General features: G+C 41.1%; 1 protein-coding gene across 3 annotated transcripts in view; it reads right to left on the bottom strand.

Annotated features, from left to right (window-relative positions):
* Positions 1-20,989, bottom strand: part of LOC113168925 (septin-9-like) — a 70,286-nt gene extending 49,297 nt beyond the window's left edge. The window contains exons 1-2 of one of the 3 annotated variants that reach the window (XM_026370040.1): positions 20,659-20,989; positions 12,526-12,588 (exon numbers count right to left, since the gene is read on the bottom strand). In XM_026370040.1, coding sequence (XP_026225825.1) covers positions 12,526-12,588; positions 20,659-20,680 — 85 coding nt within the window. In that variant the 5' untranslated portion in view covers positions 20,681-20,989. Of the gene's footprint in view, positions 1-2,407; positions 2,724-9,027; positions 9,120-12,525; positions 12,589-20,658 lie in introns of those variants that run through there. The other 2 variants (XM_026370198.1, XM_026370121.1) reach the window with 2 other exon arrangements.
* Between the last annotated feature and the right edge of the window lie 219 nt (positions 20,990-21,208).

Genomic DNA, 21,208 nt, shown 5'->3' with positions numbered 1-21,208 from the left:
AGACTCCTGAGCTCGGCTATCATCAGCTTCTGTCAAAAGAAAAATCCCCACTCTAAACACACAAGCTCAAGTCAGTGAGGCTCCATGTGATGTTTTGATCATGATTGTGATCAATAAGACATTGCACACACATTTTTCAGTGTAGTTTCAGCTTAAAATTGAGGAGCTTTGGTGTGGCAGCAACCTGATCCCAACCTGGAATGGTAAATTTCATGAATGTTTCAAGGTAAAAATGTTTCTTGTGTGAGCTAAAACACTGAAAATAATGTTTGACTACCGATTAAACTATTAGTCATTGCAGCCCTACTGTATGTGCAACTAATAGCAGCTCTACTCCAGGTTTGTGAAGCTATTCTAACTATAGTCCTCAGTATTTTCTATTTTATTTATGCATTATTGTCTTTACCATTTTTATCTTTACCTCAAGACTGCCAAAATACTTGTTACAAGGATGGCCTGGTGAGTGCCATGCAGGCCAGGCCCCATGCAGATCTTTAAAAAGAGGCCCAGCTGTGCTTACATCCACTCCTTCACTGCCTACCCCGACATTTTCACCCACCACAGAAATCTGCTCCTGTGGAATTTCCTCTGACTGGACCAGCGAATGCCCTTATTATGCTGCTTAGAGATATATAGAAAGAGGGGAGAAAACAACCCAAAAAGACACTGGTAGCAGCTTATTTGTAATAGAAATAGGTATAGATATGATATATTTAGTCAATTACATTAATTAATGTCTTCAATCCCTCACTAAGAATTTTTATTTTAATTTCAGAAGCCAGCACAATAAGCTGTTTGCAAAACAAAAGAGTGAACAGTCCTCCTTCAAGGACACAAAATGACGACAGAGTGTGTGTTTGTGTGCAGGCTTGTTCATTGTGCTCAGCGGAAGGCCCAGTGGTTCGGTCAATGATCCGTGTGCTTGTAAGGCTAAGGTCACAGCTGAGATCATCGACCTCATGGGCAAGAAAATCCTGTATTTGGTCTCTCTCAGCTTCTCACTTGCGTCATCAACTAAAGACATGACAGTGAATCACAGTCTATCTCCAACCACAACACTTACTGTAATGGTAAATACACTCAGTGATACATGAATAGCTTCCTTTTATGAGCTACATTGACATCTTGCACACATTATTAGGTAGCGCTTTCTGAATTCTAATGTTTTAAGGAGTTAGAGTTATTTGTACCACTGATTTCTCAAATAAATATCTGAGATTTTTAACTTAAGGTGTTTGAAGTTGTTTTCTACAGTTACAATAAAGCGAGTACTTTATTTACTTTCCAGCTCTGATTCTTATTAGCTTATTGGCTCCCAATAGGAATCCCACCTATGAGGCATCTGTGCCATGCTGTACTCACTGAGCCACATCACGGTGAACAGTGGTGACACAAAGGTATTACCACACAATCAGCCCAACCAGGGCCCAACACACACCATTGACAATCACAACAGTGGCCCATTATGCTGTTTTTACATGTAAGTGAGGGATGTCTAAAAGCGTGACTTGGAGCCACATGTCTTTTCTGAATGCCACTTATCTTTCTGCTCCGTTGCACTGTGCAAGCGAACAGTATAAAGACCTAAAGACAGGAGAGAGGGAGACGGAAGTTGAGACATTCACCATACATACCACAAGCAAACTGGTGTTGACAGAGGAGCAGCTCTGGACAAGTGTGGATGTGTTCCTAATGGTTATATGTTTATGAGAGTGGGAGACAGATAGTGACATAGACATGCTGTCAACCTCCACCCACCCTCCTCACATCCACCAGGCCACGGGGAGAGGGGCTGAGGATGGACAAGCTGCTGAGAGAGGTAAAGGGGAAGCACAGCTGGAAGATGAGGAGGTGGAGGAGAAGGAATGGGAGTGGGAGGAGAGGGATGAAAGGGGGAATATGGGCCAGGGGCAGGGAGATGAAAAGGAAGAGGGAACAGAGGGGGGAAGGTGGGCCAGGTGTTCCCCTCACAGCCATGTGCTCAGTTCCTGTCTCCAACATATACAAACACAGTCACATGACTTCTCTATTGTGGTGGTAGTTGTAGATGATACGTCCGTTGCACACTTTCCTACAAACGAGTCTCACTCTTTGACACATGGAGCCACATCTTAGGCTCGGATACAAACATGGCAACAATTCACACACTTGTTTATCTCAAAAACAGTTTAACAGCCATGAAAAGCAAACAAAGCTTTATTTCCCTTTCTAAACACCACAGCTCATGACAAAAGTCAACAAACCCCTCACACTCTCCATTTTCCCCAGATCTACTCGGCTCCAATCAAACATGTGGAAACTATCTGTAGTGTCCTCATGGCAGGGTTAAAAGAGTGCCTCACTCCACAGATTGACAAGAGGAAGAAAAGCAGCAGAGAAGCAAAGTGTGAGAGAGATTTAAACTAACCTTCAAAGTCTGATATGATCCCTTCCAAGTGAGCGTTGACAGTGGAATCAGACATTTTGGTTTCAAGTGTGTATGTGCGTGTGTGTGTATAAATGCGAGAGAAGAGGGAGCAGGGTTCCCTTTCCCCAGCAAGGAAAAGTCTTCCTGAGGCGCAGTCCCGCTTTTAAACAAATCCCAAATTAGGAGTCCGTGCAAGAGAGAGGAGGGGAAGAAAAAAAAAAACAAAACACAAGAGTCGAAGCAGCTCAGTGATCCAAACCTTGTCCCTATCTCTCCTCTGTGTCTCGAAGCAGCAACTTACTTCTCTCTTCTCCTCCCTCTCAACTTCCACAGCTTGGAATGAGACAGTGATGGCAACCCCCCCACCCTCCCTCTCTCCTCCCCCCTCTCTCTCTCTCTCTCTGTTCTCCCTCCCCCCTTTCTCCTTCCCTCCATTCCTCCCTCCCTTTCTCCAGCCTTCCACTCAGGCTGGCTCCTTTCTGCGAAAGCTCTCGTTTTTGACTGGTTTGGTCAAATTATATGCATGCTAACATTCAAACACACTTCCTTTCTTCTTGATTACATGACTAAATTACATAGAGGCAGCTCATGGGTGAGATTTTCTAAAGCCTTACCCTGTCGACATCAACATCCTCTAAGAAGATAAACCAGTACGCACGCTTCTGGTCATGTATAAAAAGAGACATTCAGTATTATCTTGCACAAAATGGATTAAAAAGTGATGTCCGGAGTGGAGATAGAATCAAACTATGGACTAATATGGTCAGGACAGGCTCACACAGGCAGTTAGTAGATCGTCTGACATGCTCAGTCGCTCTGGAGGCAGACATCAATAAATAAGTAGCCTAATGACATAACGACCATGTGAATGGGTCTCTGTGTGTGGGGGCGGAGGGGGAAGGGTGGTCAGGGGTGTCGGTCAGTGTGTGTTTGAGTGTACGTGTGCATGTGCTTGGGAGAAAGTATTATGAAGAATATGGCATTTGAGGGATGTCTTTATCTAAGCATCGAATCATATGAACTGCTAAAGACAGTTGGGCGCATTCACGACTAGTCTCCTTGACTGTCTTGTTAAACTTGTCTTGAACCGCTACTGCTGCTGGCTTCATGTGCCAAAACGAACTATTAATAAGAGGCACAGAAAAGCGTGTGTGTGCACACTATGAGAGTGTCCTCTCACAGAGCTCATAACTCTCTTTTCAAACTGCAAAGACATATTGCTTTCAAAATAAAAGCCACCCTGGAAGGCATTGATGCCTGAGGCAAAAATGAGAAGTTACCTGGGAAGACAAATGCATTTGGACAGATTATAAAAGCGAGATATATGAAGCTGACTTGGATTAAGCTGTAATTAATTATTCAGGCTGTAAAGCCACAGAAAAGAAAACCTTGATAGTTGTCTCACATGTGATTTATCATAAATTGCTTGGGACTGAAGTCTTGCACGTCTGGCAAGGTGACCGACAATTTGTTGCTTACATTGGAATCAAAGTTTACGTTTTTTGTTGATTTAGGCATGTTTACAGATCATAAACACAGATGTGCGCAAGTACACTAACACACAGATTTCAAAACAAATACGAGGTCTCCAATATGAGATTAATGTTACACCATATTTCCTTGTCATTGAACCATATGTAACCCACAATATGTGCAAGGAAACACATTGTCAATGGATCCTTCTGGCTAGCATAAAAACTGGACTTGTGCCTGGAATTTCTCAGAGCCAGTGCAGGTGCTTGCGGTGCCAGATAGCCTATTATGTAAATATAACGTTTCTCACAATATCCCATACTGTGTAGCTTTCTCCAGCAGAGGTCAGTGTTGCTCCTATAAATAAAACCTGTTGCTATGGGCAACAGTTTAAGTGGTAGTATACAGTAATGAGATCTGGAAAACAGAACAGCTGCATGTGCACACATAGACACATACACAACAAATATGTGCTCAGCAGATGCATGCAAAAATATGAACATGCACACATGCCTGCACTCAGCTCAGCACTCAACCCTCACACTGACAGAAAGGCACACTTCCTTTCACTGCATATCCCTGCAAGCCCCAGCAAGCCCAGACAGCACTAATCTAATCTGCTGTTACAACTGTCACCACATAGAGTAGAATGTTTTTTTTTTTGCCCCAATCTGTAAAGAATGTCGGTCATTTCATAGCAATCCTACGTTCACATTCACTATGCTATGCTATGCTCTTAATCTGCCATTGACAGAACATACACCTTTAATACAGCAGTCTAATGCATGTAGGACAAGGAAAGATTATACAAGGCCATGCTAATTTAATATATCAGTATTTATATCATGAGCATCTTATGGTGTGAATTCCATAAAACAGTGTAAACTTTATCTGGCTAATGAAAGGGACACGGTTCTTGCCTCTTTCTTAAACGAGTTTTGACAATAGTGACTAATAGTTGTGAAAGATTTATAAAAACTAACACCCATTAAATGCAAATAATGACTCTCTTGGGGGATCAGGTTTCTTGCACATTAATATCTTCAAATCCATTTGAAAAAGCAGCTGCCAGTGTTATGTTGCAGTGCAACAGAACGGATGAAGAGAGACAGAGACGGTCGCCCAAGGCTTAAAGAAATCCAGACCACCATCACTCTAAAGTGGGTCCTGCCCTCCTGAGAGCTGAAAAATGAGAAGAGCGGAGTGGGAGGAGAAGAGGATAACTTCTATAAACGGATGCCAGGCCGGTGTGGCAGTTGCTAGGGCAATGCCAGGGCAATAGCAGGTTGCAAATGTCAGCAGTCGAGCACCACATGCACAGGCATGCGCACGTACACACACAAAGACACCAACAGGTCCACATGCCTTGGCGCCAGCCTCTCCCCTTCCCCTCGGCTTGTGAATCTGAGATATACAGTAACTCAAAAGAATGTTTTGATGGCAAGAATGCACAGATCCACCTGAACTGTTTTATTCATGTGACAACTTTGCATATTAATACTAATAATAATATTAATAATGTAGTGCTTGACATACTGTTGTAATACTAAAAACCACTTGTTCCAAGAAGATAGAAAAAGAGAAAAATTGTCTGGGAAGAAATGATGCATGCATATTTAAAAATGTGGTCGGCTTGTGAAGACAAGCAATTATATCCGCTGGATGTTGCGGTGCAGGAAATGCATCATCATCATCATCAGTTCTGTATCATTTTATTATCATGCTGAGGTTCAGACAGTCATTGTTATTTGAACATTATCAGTACCAGTTACAAAGGAAACCCCAGCTTCCTGCTGAGTTCATCCTATAACAACAAAAGCTTTGTTAGCCCCAATGCAGACAACTCATCCATGAGTCAAGCTGTATCAAACAAGCCATCTGGAAGAGGTAAAATCTGAATGTGTTGTCTATTAGCGACTGTGTGCAATACTTGCATTGATTGCATGTGTTCATGCATGTATGTTTTGGATGTGACTAGCTAGTTACCAAAGCTCTGTTTACATGGCAACAACCAAAATAAGCAGCTCTACCTGGAGTGGGACTTCAGAGGGGAGAGACAGATGAACATAACAAAAAAAGAGAGACACAAGGTGGGAAAACATGTTCCAGCTCTCGCCCCAGGTTGAAAGGGAAAACAAAATACAGCAAGTGAGAGATGTGAAGGGACACTGACCCACATGGATCCAATGGAAACGGGAAAGCAGGAAAACTTTCTCCCTGCTGTGTGTGTCAGAAAAAGTACGAAACAGAGAGACACAGAAAGAGAGCACCATCAGCATGACTAATGGAAACATCACCAGAAAAGATGCTGGCTTCCACGACAGTACATTACTGTATTTCAGCTCAACGTGGCAACGAATGGCAGGAAAAGCACCATGGCAAAGACCACTGACAGTGCAATATGTTGAAAGTGACGACCTACGGGTCGTGTCTGCAATATTTGGTGAACTGTTAATGTAGTAAAGACTTAGTGGTGCAGGTCAGACTGTTACAATATTACAGACACGTAGACATCAACCCCCCCCCTCCCGAGGCCCCAGAGCGAACATGATGAAGTAGCTTTGTCTACAGTACATGCACAGCTGTAGTGACAACAGCTGCCCTTAACAAAATGTCGAACAGCAGCACCCAGCCAGGCCTCGCTAACTTTAATCAAATACAGCACCTGTTGGAAACATGGCTCGAGTGCAGTGCATGAATACACACACTGGCATACCGCCTCAGTTGCTTAGGCTGGGTGCTTTTCTTTGCAGTAAGTGCTGCCTGTTAGTGTGATTGAGTAAATCGACTGTCTGCACACATGCTGCTGACTGGATGTGTGTGTGTGTGTGTGTGTGTGTGTGTTCCCTTGTGCTTAGGGTGGAATGACTTGGTAAATAGAAAGAGCAGCTGTCCTCCATCAGAGGTGACTCTCAATAGGCCTCTCTCTCTCTTCCTCTCTCTCTCTCTCTTCCTCTCTCTCTCTCTCTCTCTCTCTCTCTTCCTCTCTTTCTCCCACCTCCGTCCTCTGCTCCATCTCTGCACCGGGCAGTAACACTGTTTAGCAAATCAACAAGCCAGCATTGTGATCGCTATCCTTATGCCCTTCGTTCTCCTGCTGCACTTGCATATTGTTCTGCTCAGCACGTTGCCACGGCAACCCACCCAACAACACCAGTCATCACTCATCAGGAAGGAACATGGCTGCAGTTTCCTTCATTAAAAAATTATCTCCTTAAAATCTATCCAATGTTATATTACAAACAAATGGCTGCGATCGAGACGATAACACAGGAAACACCACAGCAACACTTCATGTTCCATTATTTTAGTGTTCACAGCTGAGGAGTCGACACTAAAAAATATTACTCAACTCAGCATCTCCACCTGGTGGGACAAGCATATATCACATACAGTATCAAACAAGGCAACTTTCTACACAGGTGGCTGCTATATTTCACTGAGTTTATCAAAAAACTTGTTTAGGTCAGCAATAAGCTGAGCTATCTGAGATTTCAATCTGAGCTGAATGTGGCTGTGTGATACAGACTTTCAACAAGCATCAGCAGCTGACCTCACTGTTACTGGAATGCATGGTACAGTTCACATCAGCCAATTAACACTCTGTGTGGCCAGCAGACAGTTTCCATTGAGAGCATTATCACTGTTGATTCATATGGGAAGAAGGACAGGAAACAATGACTCTTTCAAATTAGCATCACAGCCAGAGTGGGAGGAACATTAGCAACATGTGAACTGAATTGATTTGCACAAGAATGATAAAATGTACTCATAACCAGACTAGTGTCCAGAAAGCAGAAAAGTATTATTGCGAGACAGAATTTAATATGGATTAATGGAGCAAATCCCTTAACTTACACTTCTCGTCATGGTGAAGAAACCACACTAACTACAAGCACAAATACACACACAACACTATTCACACATAACAAAAACATACACAAAGCATGTCCCGCTGAAGTGGTAACAGCTCCCTGAAGGGAACACCTGGAGTCAAGGGGGCCACAATGAGAGAGAGCGTAGCGAAGTTGATATCAAAATCGCACACACACTCAATTTTCTCACCTACATCCAGATTTCACAAAGTGTGTAGGTGCTAAAAACTGTGCTAGGTCACAAACACAGACAACCACATATACATGCACATGCACACACACACACCAGACACACAATAGCATGCACATGCTGCTGCAGCCGCTTCACCATTTCCATTCCAGGTTTCTTTCATGCCAATGTGCTTTTTTTTACAGCACTCATAAAAATACCACTAGGAAGCCGACAGCATTGCCTCACTGATGACTTTAGCACAATATACGACACACACACACACACTTATTAATTCAATATGCATGCTGTTTATAGCATCCAATAGTCAGAGGGTCAGCTAGGAAACAGTGAGAATTTTTATTTGCAATGTTGGTTTTACTTTGCAAGTGGACTGAGAGCTTTCTCTGTCCTGTTAGCTAAAGGAGGGACTGACTGATGGCCGAAGTGGGATCAGAGTCATAAGGGACAAGAGTGGTACTGTTCAAACAGAGCTCTTTCCTGTTTTCACACCAAAAGATGGGAGAATGCAGATGGAAAAAAAGAGAGAGAAATGTCTAAGAAATAAGTGCAGTGTGCCACTTCACCAGAAAACAACTTTTAGTTTCTCAAAGTTTAAATGAATAACAAATAACTCCACTACTTTCATTCAGCAAACATAAAAATGAACATTTGGAAAGGCAGTTGTGGGAAAGAGACAGCGGCAGGACAACAACCTGTAAAGACAAAAACATTTAACTGGAAACAATAGATCACGGGGGGGTGGAGATGGTGGGGCGCAAACAGAGACAGAAAAGCCTGCAAACACAACAATCACAGTACTGATAAAGACAGATAAACAGGTCTGTTAAGCTGCAACTCAAAACTTGCAGAGCTCCCAGCTCCCAGCTCCAAACCCCAAAGAAAACATGCAGTCAGCAAAGAGGACAGAATGAGAGAGTGGAAAATACCATTGAGGGGAAAATAGAGGCAGGCTCTAACAGAAAAGACACTCGATCACAGTGAAATAGTTGATTGAAGAAGTTTAAAGTACACTCTCTGTTCCATTCAGTAGAGAAACCGGTTCTCATGTGTGCAGAGCATTTCCGGAGAGTTTGTCTTACCTGAGAATTTGTCCCCCTCCATAACCACATCACTCCCTCCACAGCCACATGTAGTGTCTGCTCTATGACTCCACTCTCTCTCTCTCTCTCTCCCTCTCTTTTTTTGGACTTCCCTTTCACTCCCTCCCTCCCGCCCTCTGTTCCTCTTCCTCCTCTTCTTACTCTCTCTCTCTTTCCTTTCAGGCTCTCTGTTCTCTCTCTCCCTCTCTCCAGTTTGATTCCTTCAGTGTGTCTTGCTAATGAATTGAGAATTACGACATCCCCATGTGCTGATCATATGTTGCATTCGCCGCTCTCTCTTTCTGTCTTTTAACCTCTCTTTCCTCACATCAGACTAAAAGACTGAAGCAGCATTGTATCCTGAAAATAAAAACCATTAGCTCCACCATGTGACATGCACAGACTAAAATAACCAGCTGGACTCCTCTGTCAGCTCACTTATAGTGCTGCTTGTGTTTCTGCACTGTGGCCGTGATTCATTTGATACTTACAGACACTGCTGGTGTGAAATTCATTCCCTAAACTACATTTAGATTTCCTCATGAGAGTTTGGATGAAGCTCTGAATTTACAAACATGTGGAAGAACCATTGGCTGCTGAAATAATACTTATAATAATTACTGTTTTGAGGACCTAACTAATAAAACAGGAGAGGTGCTGGGCTTGTGTCGCTGTTACTGCTGAGAAAAAACAACAGAAGTAGAGACCACTAGGAACAGAGAGAGAAAGAAACGTGTCTGTGTCTGTGTTATGAAGGGTTAGTGAAACCCCAATCCAAGCCTGGTGTAGAGCTGTCTCTGTGCGCAGGAAACTCAGATGACATCTGACCTCTGGCATGTCCCTCACACAGTGCTGAGGTCAGAGGTCACATGGCAAGCGTCTGAGCTCTGATAGAGAGATCAAACACACTCAGACATGTCAGTCTGCTGTCTTGTGCAACACACACTACTCCAGCAACCTTAGGCATTGCTTGTTGACCTGTGTGTACCATTATCACATTATCATTCAGTGTGTTAGTGTGTGTTTGCGTGTTTTTCACTTATATATGTCTAGTCACATGTTAAATAATTGTTTAATCAAATCTAGTTGCAACAAAATACAGACAGGTTGCATGAAACTGGCCTCTTCAACTGGCTGAAATATCGAACTCTTAGAGATATAGAGCACACAGTTTAACACTCAAGCATAAAGTGTTGGAAGGACTAAGTTAGGCACACAATCTTGATACTCTTCACACTGTAAAATGGGGCTCAGTATTTAACGTTTCACTTTCCAACCAGGCCATCTGAAATTCGTCATGCCAAATAATGAATAATAACACACTCTTGCCTTTTTGCTTTCAATAAATCATACCATTTCCATTTTGCCAAAAAAGTGAACTTGTGAGGTTTCAACAGACACAATAATGTGTTTTACTTCTTCTTTTGGCTGTTTTTAGTTTATGATCTACGGTGATACATTAAACGTTGCTTAATGCAGATTAAAGATGCTGAAATGGAAAAAGAAACAAAAACAAATCCATAATTAATAAGTAATATATAGTACATAAGTAATAAATACTATAAATAAATACTTCGATCATTATTTGAATAATACAAGAGGATGTAGACACACACCTCAAATGTATTGCATTAGCTGTGTGTTTCTATGTCCATCATAGGAGGATCTGCTGACTCCCAGATGGGAATTAACCATGCACAGATCAACAATAGCCACAGTGTTGGATAGACCTGTGTGTGTGTGGGGGTGTGTGTGTGTGTGTGTGTGTGTGTGTGCATGAATTGAGATTACAGTAAAGCATCCTCCCAAACTCCCGCCTGCCGGCTTGTAAATCTGCCCTGTTGGCAGATGTTTTGTATGGGGCTTCTCCCTCTAAATGCCAATGCTCACACACACAGACACACACACATTTGTGTGAGCCTATCCTCACCCTAACCTAATCTAATTCTAACCAAAACCCTTAAACAGTTTTTTGAAGCTATGACTTGCCAAAATATCCTCACACTGACAAAAATATGTACATACAACTATAGAAAGACATATATACGCACAAATGCCCCGTGGCGACATCGTCAACCTTAATCTCTTTACCTAATTACTTATACATATTTGCAACTGTGTGTTTTTACTCTCTCTGCATGTCTGTGTGTGTATGTATATGAATGTGTATCACAGGTCTTGCCTGTCTCACTCTGGTTTACAGATAATTAAACATGACAGCTCAAAATCCTCTGATACTGAAAAAGACAAGCTGGCAGAAATGAAACCTAAAACCTATACATACACAAACACAAATATAGGAATATGTTTAATGAAGTGCAAACGTGAACGGAATCCATTCCTTACAGTTACAAAAATTAGAAGTTGGTTTGTCAAAATAAACAGATGATGGCGCTATTTTTCCAGTCAAGTGTCATTACGTTGATAACTGAGCTGCTGCTGCAGATTAATGCTTGTCTTTGTTCTCTGATTTTCCCACTAAATCACATTTATGTCACCATCCTCTCTCACCTCAGAACGTCTTCATATTTGCATGCTTATTATTTTTTACACATGAGCTGACACAAACAAATTGTAAACATGCATATGCAGAAAGACACAGAATGTGTCTCACGTCTCATTGCCTTTTAACTTAAAAAAAAATCTGGAGCCTCTTTCACAAAAGTGCTATGCAGGCACTGCTAACAATAAAACATACAACAATGCCAACTTCCTGTTTCACAAGTGATCATTCATTTCTTTAAAGGTGGCAAGATTGAGAAGAAAGGAAACAAGCTCATGGTGCATGTGGCTCATACTGCTTTCATTTGCTTAAACAGGCCACTGACCAGCACACCACAACAAAAGGTGATACTGTGACTTTACAGTCTACAATATGCATGTGCAAGCCTTTTGTGCATGCATGCGGATCAGTCCCCCTCTTCTCTCTCTCTCTCTCTCTCCTGTTTGTGCTGATGCAGCAGAAGGCACTATTCTTCCCACTGGGAGAAGATGCCTCAGTGGTGAGCTTCAGCCACAACTTCAGTCTGTTTTCCAATTTTGTGTATTAACTACATAAACACACACGAACACAAAACTTTTTGTTGACTCGTGTGAAATCTGGGACACTGTCACCCAAAGATCTATACATCCTCTCTTCATTTGGAGGGCACTTTGCCACACCTCTGTCTCTAAAACATCTGTGATCTGACATTTACCTGCTATCAAGTTGTTATCTGGATAGGAAACATTGTCTGTTCCACCCTCAGTGTTAGCTCATCTTACAGTTAAAGGTCAATGGCACTGACTTGTGCAATGCTTTACAGGAAGTGAGTGATTAAATGATAGCAAGGTAAGACAGTTTATAATTTTAACATTGTGCATATTTGGATAATGACAGTAGTGTGTAGAAAGAGTATTATAGATACAGTGGATGCATGTACTAAATGTATATATTGTATGTATGTAAAAATATATTGTATGTATGAATGAAAGGATGCCACAGTGCTGTCTACTTACTGGGACTGGTGATGCCAGATGCCTCTTTTTCTGTTCTTCTTGCTCGAGCACTGCCCAATCTCCCTGTAAATGGGGATGAGAACAAAGATTCAGATGGCTAAAATCCCAAATCAAGAAATCTATACATTAGAAAAGAAAGAAATGCACATTTTCACTTCATCTCTATTCTATGCTCTACAAATATTAAATCAAACAGAGAAATGCATCAGATTCTGCACACGCACCAAGTGGAAAATGGCTATTTCACATTCTCCCAGAGGCCAAATAATCTACAGTTGTCATGTGGAAAAACAAAGTCAACCGATGTTTGAAAGATGTTGTTATTGCCTGACCATGGAGAAAATGACTCTGAGTCAAACAAGACATTTTTCACAATATAATTTGTGGCTTGTTTCTATTTTTATAATTGTGTGGACTATCTGGAAATAACTCAAACCAAACATGCATGTGGAACCAAATGCACTAAGATGCACAGTAATAAAATTGCATGGTGCAGTTTGACAGCTCTGCAGCTATTCATATTTTCTGTTGTGTATTTTTAAGCAGATCATATTTTTATAACACTACAGTAATACAGTAAAGCTGTGCTCAAGGAATATTATTATATTAAAGAACAAGGTATAGACAAACATTAATAAACATGACAATATGACAACATTAAGGATACAAAGCGTTCAGAAATATCACCATGTTACCTGATATTGTTGTAGTGCAATTATAACCATATAAATTTTAACTACATAGCATAACTGTAACAATGTGAGGTCCCATAAACTTATAAAAGTGTCTGCGTCCTCAAACATGTTTATCTAACAGCTCACAGAACCAGCAGCTGGATGGCTGGATGAAATGCCGCTTCCTTTTGGCTGATGATCTTCACCATGACACTGGTGGAATGCTACAGATAATCACTCACTGGTGTGTAAGTGTGTGTGTGTGTGTGTGTGTGTGTGTGTGTGTGTGTGTGTGTGTGTGTGTGTCAATGCCTGAGTGGGGCACAGAAAACTGGAAAACAGCTGTTATTCAGACTGGCTCCATAAAAAAAAGAAAAAAAAGACGTTGATGTCTATTTTCTGTAAAGCATATTGCTAACAGTGGCACTGTGCTTTAAGTTATTATTCATACTAAAAATAAAGATCATGCACAGACCTCTTCCAGACTTAAATTTCATGCAGCGACTGAATGCATTTTCATTAAGCCATTCTTCATGATGAAAATATCTTGATAAGATTTAAGCATTTTCTCTCCTACTCATCCTCCGTCTCTTCTGCATCAAAGGCCTCAGCCTTGTTCAGATGAAATAAGTTCATCCTGTGAGTCAGTTGTCCCATTCAGTTTATTTAAGCTCTTAGAAATATTTCCTACCGCAAATCAGTCTACAACATGACATCCATTTTCTGCCAAAACAGCAAACATAGTGGTTTTGTGTTGTTACTGCATTCAACACAAAGACAGCTGGTTCAAGGCGGAGGGATTGAATGTGCCACCGTATGACTGAAAGACATGAGTAAAGCGTCTGTAATGTGTGTGTGTGTGTGTGTCAGAGAGAGAGAGCACTACAGAGAGGGAGAGCTACATAAATATAAATCAAAGAAACTACAATAAATGTTAGTGATGATGAAATGTGGCCTTTGCTTCATTCTTTAAACTGTCTTCAGTGTCTGTCTGTCTGCTGATCTGTATACTGGTGGTGCTACTTCTGCCACAACCAGCCCTATTAGACATGCAGTACATTTTCTGTAGCAGGTAAGACTAACCACTAAAAGGCAATAACAGAGACCAGATACTACGAGACAAGATACTAAGAGACCTTACCAAGGCCTCTTGATATGAGTTATATGGTATGAGTAATAACCAAATGTGTATAAAATGACTGTATGGCCTATATATCCACAAAAATAAAGACTTTACCAGCAATCTGCATGATGTAAAAAAAAACCACAGTTGCAGTTTCTGTTTTTCTCATATGCAACAACCTTTGTACAGTTTGCTAGAATAAAATTGCAATGTGACGCTTTGATACGCAGAGATACTCTCATTATTTGGACTGCATGCTAGTTAAAGATAAGAAAGTTGTTGTTTGTCCAGGTCAGAGTAGCAGGGCGGTAAACGTAACAAAGCACCTGGTCAAAACACTAGACCAGAAACCATGTGCATGTCAAACTGAAGGCACTTTAACACAGATTAAACCCTAAGAGACTTGTGTTGATACCTAATAGAAACTTTTTCTTTATGGCTTCATTGTTGATTAAGGCAGAAAGTCCTGAGTCATTTTCAGGTCATTCTGTACACACTTTAAATCATCCACTGGGTATTCAAACTGTCAAAGCTGCAATACTGAAAGACTCAACCCTCTTTCTTGCTTAAAGTGTAAATACTTAATCTGCCCTGAGCCATGCGATAACACCACTTTGTCTGTTATATGAGCGTGTATGGAAAATGACAGAACAAACAAGAGCTAGCCAAGCCTGTTGAGCCTTAAAGCCAAATTGCATGTCTGTACCTATTTAGTCTTTCAGTTGGGAATATAACTTAAGAGACATGAGCTGCACACACACACACACATATGCATGTACATAAACACACACACGCCCTTGTAACTCAAGGCGCTTCAATAAGACCACGTAACATTTATAATTGCGCAAAGTAATGTACCACAGATGCAATAACACCACAAAGTTGTGTTGATATTTACTGTTAAATGTTATAAATCAACGTTGTTGGCACATGTGTGGTTTAAAGTGAGAGCAAAGTACGAACGGACGTAAAGCAAATATGCGTTGGCCAATCGCTGTGAGCTTGAATAGATAGTAAAGTGAAGCTAAACTCTATGTCGAAACAAAAGTGTGTGTACATGCGTTCTGATGTGTGTCTATGTACAATGGCTGCACTCACTTGCTCAGTCTTGTCTGGGGCCACATGAACACACACACACACACACATACACACACACACACACATATCACTGCAACAACAGGTTTCATAAAAATCTTCTTACAATATGTATTCTTTCCGCCCTAAGGGCATCTGTGGTCTTCTGAAGTCATATTTGCCTTGTGACACTGCTATGTGCAAATTATGTGAAAAGAATGAAAGTGTTGTTTATGCTAATAGAAAAAAAATTGAAGTGCTGCAGGTTATATTGTGGCCTAGAGTAAATACACGGCTGCTTGTGTCAAGCTGTGTGTGAGTATGTGTGTGTAACATGACCAGTCAAGTGCATGGCTATGCCTGGACAAACATGACAACTGATTAGTCATTGGTCTCAGATGACTACAGAATGTAAACAGAGGGGAGAGGGTGCAGCACTTTAACCTACTTGAATCACAAGAGCAATCACACACACGCCTGCAAACAGGCACACACAGAGTGGAGTGATATGCAAAATATAAGCTCTGATGCATGCCCTGTCCCTTTCAAACTATCTGAGATTTCTGTTTGCAAAAGGAGGCCATGCTTTTCACATCCGAGCAGGAGGGGAGAGGAGGTGAAGGATCTTGACCTTGCTTTTTTCTTTTCTTCTTTCTCTTTTCTCTTTCCCCTTCTTATTCCCCCTCTCCAACGTCCCCTTCTACTTCCACTTCACTTTGTGGCGAGATGGTGTTTTGATTGAATGCCAATCACTCATGTGGCAGACATTGTTGAAGTGTGTTTGTTTAACCAGTGTAATAATAACTGCTGTCATTTCATTCTGCCCAAGGCTTAAAATTTGTTTGACACAAATTCAGTTATCACTTCAGCTCAGCTTTGTGTATGTGGAATTATGTATTTTTTAAAAACTGAAAACAAATGTAATACGCTAAATACTGAATATCGCTAATTAAAAAAAAAGTTTGTGTGACGCTGTCTAAGATCTACATAAAAACAAAATGCAATGATTTGTGGATATCATAAACCCTTATTTTATTCACAACAATGAGAAAATTAAGAAAATATACAATTTAAAGAAAGAAAAGGTCTCAACAGCCACAGGTCTCAAAAAATTATGGAAGCTAACATAGTGTAAGGCGTATTATTATACATCAGTATCATGATGTGGAAAAGGTTAACATCACAAATGCCTTCCTGCCTCTGTCCTCCTGCTCACCCATGTGTTCCGTTGTGTTTTTACGAGCCCTCATTACACATTTCACCAACTCTGCCTGTGAAATAGCTGGGAATAGATAGACTGGTGGAGAGAAAGAAGAACAGAAATCAGATAAACAGCTATATTTAAAGCACCAAACACACCCACACACGGTGACAGAATCACACATGGTCAAGCACATGGAGTAGCCATGATCCTCAACAGCACTCCTCCCAAATAAAGGCCATGGTTCTGGCATCAAAAGATATGAAACCGCAACCCCTAACTCAGCATGAATCCATTACTCACTCACCACATTCACCAAAAACTTTGTCAAACACACAATCAAATTTCTGTACTAGGAAATCAAGCAAGTCTATAAAGCAATACTGCTGTGGCAGATAAGAATCGACCTTCCATCTTGTGAGGCTGTTAAAACCCACAGAGTCAGTTAAATAGTCCATAGAGCTTTATGAGTTCAGCCCCCCGTCGGGAAACATGTAGTTACTGCACGTAACAGGTGAACTACTGAGTGATTGGTTGTTCGTATGTGCATGTTCAGAAATGTGAGAAAGACAAGGAGGAAACAAAAACCAGGTTAACCAAGATTTTTAGGCTTTTAGTATCTATATGTTTGCAGGAATTTCTGTGTTTGCATGGGGGAGTGCAAGTGTAGACAACTAAACAAACCATCATTCCATCTTAACAATGAGGCATAACCATTGTGCTACCAATGTATGCGCTTGTGTGGGTACATGTCTTTGCATACGGGAGATCAACGGTGTCTAAATAACAAAAATACTATTTATCATTCTTATGTTACTTGTATGTTTATTGATTGTTTCTAATCACTTTTTCATCTCAGTTTCAGAATGATCACACAAAAAATCAACCTGAAAATTACCTTTGTTGTTATTGGCTGAGATAACCAATACAAGTAATAGTCATTGAACTTCTAGGTAATTATAACGTCATAAATATCTCTTGGATACTTATTTGCGATAAATGAGATCAACGCTTTGTTCGCTGCCAATAGAATAGCTTGCATCCAACTCAGACACCTTAACTTGCTAGTGTAGGGCTAGATCGCCATTCTGCTAAACTCCATGAATGGATATGAATCACTAACATTTGCACTGATTGCTAGTTACAAATAAAATATTTATTCATGTCTTGACAGGACAAGGTTAATCCTGCCAAACTGTGCAATTGCTATCTCGTGCATGGGCTGGCTTTGTGGCCTATTGAGGGTAAGAACATTTTCAGATTTCTTCAAAATCAGTTTTTCACATGCAGTGAATCTGAATGTAAGTAACTGAATGAATTCAATGTATGAAAGTTAATCCCTGTCATGTATTTTACTATTCTGAAACCCATGTCAAGAAGTGCACGTTCTGCCATGCATCACAATCTCTTGTAGCCTGTCATTATCTGTTTATGGGATCTCTGCTGGCCTCAGGCCTACAGTACAGACAGTCTGTTGTATCAGTTGACACTTCACACAAGTCTCCTGCAATCAGGGGAAATCCACATTTCAAAATATATAAATGACACTTTGCTGCAAACATTAAAGAGTGCACTGCAGTTCAATGTGGTGCTGTGAGTAAGTTAATATAAGCCCTGAACATAAGCGTAGGTCTGTGATTAATACCACAAATACTCTCACTACATCTGACAGGTATTCGCTTCCCACATAGCAAACACTGGTCATTTTAAAACAATGGGGGCTTGATTTCAGTTAAAGGTAGACAGAAGACTTCTAGATGTTTAAGCTAACAACAGCTCTATGGCCGTAAAATCTATATAACTTTTGAAATTTATGGCTGTAATAAAATGGTGCGGTGCTCTAGAAAGAAAACACACCATCCTTCAGACATTTCCCTATATATTAGTATTAGTATTAGTATTAAAATTACAGCATCCACATAGATATTTTCAGCATCAGTAAAAATCCAAAGCCTAAAAGACTAATTTTCATCATTCTCTTATTGTCATATATGTATATATACATATATATATAGTTCAATGTCGCAAATCACAGTGATGATCCATTGATTCATTTGGGAAAAACAGCCCCAATTCTCACACTTGTTGCTCCATGACACCACTAATTTAGACCATACCAACCAGAGCACTGTACATGCATGTCCATATGTTCCAATACCTTATTAGTCCATTATTCACAACCTTCTACTAAGCCAAATTGAGGGTTAGACTATCCGCGGCATGCTGTGCTAGATGACAGGGTAAATATGTCTCTGCATAGTTTATAGCTTGACTTTCAAGTTACCATCTAACAACAGCTTTAGGCTCCGAATCAAAGCTTCACTGACACTCCAGTATAAACAGGCTAAAAGCTATAATGCAGTGCAGAAACAGGCATATGTCATACAGGTACAACGTGTGCATGTGTGTGTTTAAGTAGAACATAAAAGCAAATACCAGGATGAGTGTACTTGGTAAATAATGACTCTGTGTGTGTGTGTGTGTGTGTGTGTGTGTGTGTGTGTGTGTGTGTGTGTGTGTGTGCTGCAGCGGGCTGTTATTCATACAGGTTACTCATTGATCCAGAGAACTTCAGGGGGGTGGTGTGCTAGGCAGGGATTGGCTCCATGACCAGGGATAGGCTATGAATGGTTGCACAGGTGAACACAGGCACACACACATATGTCTTTATGTTTATAACCCCCTAAAAAATGACATTTACACATATTTCTAGTATATCTGGTGTGTAAAAGTCAGATGCACTAGATACACAATCAGTCTGCTTGTCTGTGTGTGATAAAAGGGGCATTTGCATACAAAATATACACAAACATGTTAACACAAAGGCCAACCTTCCACTCTCAGAGTCGTCCCTCCACATCTCTAAAGCCTGTCTAAACACCCATACGCTTTAGAGAGGACGGTCTTTGACAACAGACATACACATGAGACACCACACACACACTTTGTTATTAGACTCTTCCCCAAGTGTAGCCTTGACAAAGTATGTGACAGCTCCACACATGTCACACAGCAAAGACAGCACACACACACAGTGAGAAGAAGAGGCAGCATGACCCAACATGCACTTGGCTCCGATGGAAAACCGTCAGACGCGCCATCGCACAAATACCCAGGGAAGATGAGCCTGGAAAGCCAGCATACCGAGGATAGGGTTGTGTACACTGGACTGAGCCTGAGCTTAGTGGGGTGAGAAAGAGAGTGGGGAGGACAGTGAGGAGGCTCAGAGGAAAATGGAAGTGACAGCAAGGAGCACAAGAAAGGAAAGAGGGAAAGAGGGGAATGAGAAAGGGAGAGTTGTAGAAGGTAAGAGAGAAAAAAGGAAAAATAGGGACAAGAATAACCAATTACAGTCATCTCCAAATTTTAAAAGACACAATTTTACAAGATCTACGCGATATAAGAACAAACTGAACCAATGGGTTTGAGAAGCGCTGATGCAGCGGCATAAATCAAGTCATTCTTCTGGGTATTAGTGGGGAGGAGTGAATGAACTGCACCATAAAACTGTCAATCAAAAGTGATTAACAAGATACATGTCTGTTAAACAGACTACTACTAATATTACTATTTTTCTTCCGCCTGCTTTAAAACTTGTCAACCTGTGAGCGCTTCACCCTAACCCAAGATAGAAGCACCAGCAGCAGACCACAAGAGCTACATTTAACTTGGCTCTTTTAGTAGATCAGGCCTCAAATGTTGCCTGAACCTATTCAGGCCACTAAAAGGAGCTCAGTTATTTGTGCCACCGCTGAGATCATTTGGCCTTTGGAGTCAAATCATGCAAGAAAATGCTCCACAACCACACCCACACAGATTCATGTGCGGGCCCCTTTTGCAAAGGGCAATTCAAAGAAGAATAGATTAAAAAGTTCACCTCTTCTCAGAATTGGCAGTGATGATAAAGCTATTCATTGTTAATGCTGTTAAACATTGACTTCTCCTTTTCTGGTTCTAGTTCGTTGCCACATGGACACTTTGATAGACCACACACTAATATTTCACAAGTTAGGCTGGATATATTAAGTTGTTGTCACGTGATCAGAAGGAGACACGGTTACCTGTGAATGAAGATTTCCTCATGTTGTTTCCTCTTCTTGTTGATAACTGGTGTTTCGGTGTGAAAATGTAAGCAATACAAAGATTCGCTCCGGTGTCTCGGCGTGCGTCACGGGTACGTTGGCATCCGTAACCTTTCCAGGTTGTTTCTCCTTGTGCGCTCCTGTCTCTCTTTCTTTCTCTGCCCCTCCTCGACTCTCTGCTCTTTAAAAACACCTGAGCGCAGGTAAGTTCGCTTCTTAATGAATTTCCTAGAGTTTTTCTCGTCTTTATTTCCACCGCAAGCCACTTGGGGAGACAGTCTGCTGAATGTGGATACAGTCACACCTGCGCTCCTGACGCACGCCCAGTCCAGCAGCGGGAGTGGTTAACTGTAACTGTGGGGGCTTTTACAACTCAAAGCTCACAACTGGGATAAAGACGAATATGTGGGAATGATATTTGCAACTGATTTGTTGTTTTAAGGGGACAAATGTATACACGGACATCTCAGTAATCTTCATATAGGTCGCTGGGATGTGCTCATGAAAGATATAATATGTAATAGTGCTA

Source organism: Anabas testudineus, chromosome 8 (genome assembly GCF_900324465.2).
Source record: "Anabas testudineus chromosome 8, fAnaTes1.2, whole genome shotgun sequence".
Taxonomy (NCBI): Eukaryota; Metazoa; Chordata; class Actinopteri; order Anabantiformes; family Anabantidae; genus Anabas; species Anabas testudineus.
Note: the sequence above shows the minus strand (reverse complement) of the source record. Positions and strands in the feature narration are given on the sequence as shown.